General features: G+C 56.2%; 1 protein-coding gene across 1 annotated transcript; it reads right to left on the reverse strand.

Moving 5' to 3' along the window:
* Positions 1–209: 209 nt before the first annotated feature.
* Positions 210–1,185, reverse strand: LOC108676372. The gene is made up of 2 exons (XM_018164438.1): positions 1,121–1,185; positions 210–905 (listed from the first exon to the last, which is right to left on the reverse strand). The coding sequence occupies exons 1-2, from the start codon at positions 1,157–1,159 to the stop codon at positions 567–569; spliced, it is 378 nt and encodes a 125-aa protein (XP_018019927.1). The 5' UTR covers positions 1,160–1,185; the 3' UTR covers positions 210–566.
* Positions 1,186–2,625: the final 1,440 nt, after the last annotated feature.

Consider the following 2,625-nt stretch of genomic DNA (forward strand, 5'->3'; position numbering starts at 1 on the left):
TTTTAAATTATGGAGGCAGTATTTAAGATTTGTGAGAACATAATTTGTGAAAAGGAATCATTATAAATAATTATATAAAATAACCAACATCTTGATGTTAACTTCTTGGAAGTTAGCGTCAGTAAAAAATTTGTACGAAAAACGCCATATTTATCATAAAAAAACGTTTTTCTTTCGTAAAAAAAAGTCATTTTTATGAAGAAGTCAGTAAAAATATTTCATAAAATCATTAACAAAAAAATAAAAATATCGAAGCTTATTCGCATTGATAAACAATTTTGTGATCAGAAATACGTGTAATTTGTCCATATTTCACTGAGTGTTAATTGGAATGAAGGCGCACGTGGAGGAGGCGCACACGTGTAGTATGAGGCTCACGTGGAGCACGTAGGTGAGGCTCACGTGGAGCACGTAGGTGAGGCTCACGTGGAGCACGTAGATGAGGCTCACGTGGAGCACGTAGGTGAGGCTCACGTGGAGCACGTAGGTGAGGCTCACGTGGAGCACGTAGGTGAGGCTCACGTGGAGCACGTAGGTGAGGCTCACGTGGAGCACGTGTATGAGGCTCACGTGGAGCACGTAGGTGAGGCACTAAGCTCGTTGACGAGGACAGACACGCAGGGCGCGAGGCGGTCGTCGGTGGCCTCAATGTCGTACAAGAGGCGCTGCACGAGCACCCACGTGTTCCTGCACGCGGGCTGGTACGTGAGGCCAAGCACGTGGTACGTGCAGAACAGCGCGTCGAGGCACGCGAGAGGCTCCGTGAACCTCCACGTGGCCTCTTCCAGGGCCACGAGGTACTGAGGCCCAGGCTGCACCTCGAACATCTGGGGCTGGTGAGGCACGCCGTGCTGGGCACACTTGGCCCCAAGCCGGGCCTGGTGCTGGGCCACCTGGGCCAGGTCCTGCGGGGGACAGGGGGGTTAGATGGCCCCAAACTTGGCCTCAGAATGAGATGGTCCCGAAAGTAGGCCCCAAACTTGGCCCTAGAACAATTGGCCCCAGAATGAGATGACAAAGCTATTTTAATTGCTCTCTCAACACCCAAGAAAATAGGCCATTAAGCTCATTGAGGCTGCGGGGCCACACTGGAGAGGCACCAGTGTGGCCTCAGACGTACCTGGGCGTGCAGCAGGAAGGCCTCAGAGGCCTCGACCATGGAGGGGCGCCAGTGGCCTCACACGTACCTGGGCGTGCAGCAGGAAGGCCTCAGAGGCCTCGACCATGGAGGGGCGCCAGTGGCCTCACACGTACCTGGGCATGCAGCAGGAAGGCCTCAGAGGCCTCGACCATGGAGGGGCGCCAGTGGCCTCACACGTACCTGGGCGTGCAGCAGGAAGGCCTCAGAGGCCTCGACCATGGAGGGGCGCCAGTGGCCTCACACGTACCTGGGCATGCAGCAGGAAGGCCTCAGAGGCCTCGACCATGGAGGGGCGCCAGTGGCCTCACACGTACCTGGGCGTGCAGCAGGAAGGCCTCAGAGGCCTCGACCATGGAGGGGCGCCAGTGGCCTCACACGTACCTGGGCGTGCAGCAGGAAGGCCTCAGAGGCCTCGACCATGGAGGGGCGCCAGTGGCCTCACACGTACCTGGGCGTGCAGCAGGAAGGCCTCAGAGGCCTCGACCATGGAGGGGCGCCAGTGGCCTCACACGTACCTGGGCGTGCAGCAGGAAGGCCTCAGAGGCCTCGACCATGGAGGGGCGCCAGTGGCCTCACACGNCGGGGGTTAGGGGGTGGTGGGCGTCAAGGGGGCGGGGGGCGACAGGGGAGCATAATAGAAGGCATGGTTGGGGCTATTGAAAGAGAGGGGAGTGAGGGGACCAGAGGGAAAAGAAGGTGATGTGGGTCGTATTGGGAGTGCGGGGGGAGATATTAGGTGGAGTGGGGATGGAGTTGGGGAAGTTAGGGGAGTGTGAAGGAGTGAGGGGGAGGAAGTTTAGGTTATTGCAGCAGCGATGACTAGTCATGGCATCTGGACTTAGCGAGACTAAACTGCCAAAATAATGTAGTGCTTCGTCCCCGTGTCCTAAAAGTATTATGTTTAAAGTATTAAGGTCTTGAGTCTAAGTTTACTTTCATGGCCTTCAAATCTTAAGTCTAAGTCCCTTATGTCAAAGTCCTAAGGTCTTAAGTCTAAGTCTACAGTCATGGTCTCCAAGTCAAAGTCCTAAAATCCTCCAGTCAAAGACATTTATCCTTTATATCAAAGTCCGAAGATCTCAAGACCCCAAAGTCCCAAAGCCAATGGACAACACAAATCCGACAATCCGGGTAAAATAAAACAAGGCAAAGCAAGAGGCCCTGGCCCCACTGACCAGCAGGGGTGGGGAGGCCCCCGCAGTTGGGGCGCTGCTGAAGGGCCCTCAGCAGTCTGCTGGCGCAGGCCCGCCACTGGGGCCTCAGACGGTCCCGCTTGCCGGGGTGCATCACGTCGAAGTCCCACTGCACCTGTGGGGCCAACGGGGGTCAGGGACCATGGACGGGGCCAACGGGGGTTAGGGCCCATGGACGGGGCCAAGAGGGATTAGAGCCCATGGACGGGACCAAGGGGGTTAGGGCCCATGGACGGGGCCAAGGGGGGTTAGGGCCCATGGACGGGACCAAGAGGGATTAGGGACCATGAA

Source organism: Hyalella azteca, unplaced genomic scaffold (assembly GCF_000764305.2).
Source record: "Hyalella azteca isolate HAZT.00-mixed unplaced genomic scaffold, Hazt_2.0.2 contig11742, whole genome shotgun sequence".
Lineage (NCBI taxonomy): Eukaryota > Metazoa > Arthropoda > Malacostraca > Amphipoda > Hyalellidae > Hyalella > Hyalella azteca.

What these genes read in the sequence shown, in the direction of transcription:
- LOC108676372 (XM_018164438.1), bottom strand. Translation starts at nt 1,159, where the DNA reads ATGGTCGAGGCCTCTGAGGCCTTCCTGCTGCACGCCCAG. An exon ending in CCTTCCTGCTGCACGCCCAG is followed by an intron (nt 906 to 1,120) that starts GTACGTCTGAGG and finishes TGTCCCCCGCAG; the next exon opens with GACCTGGCCCAGGTGGCCCA.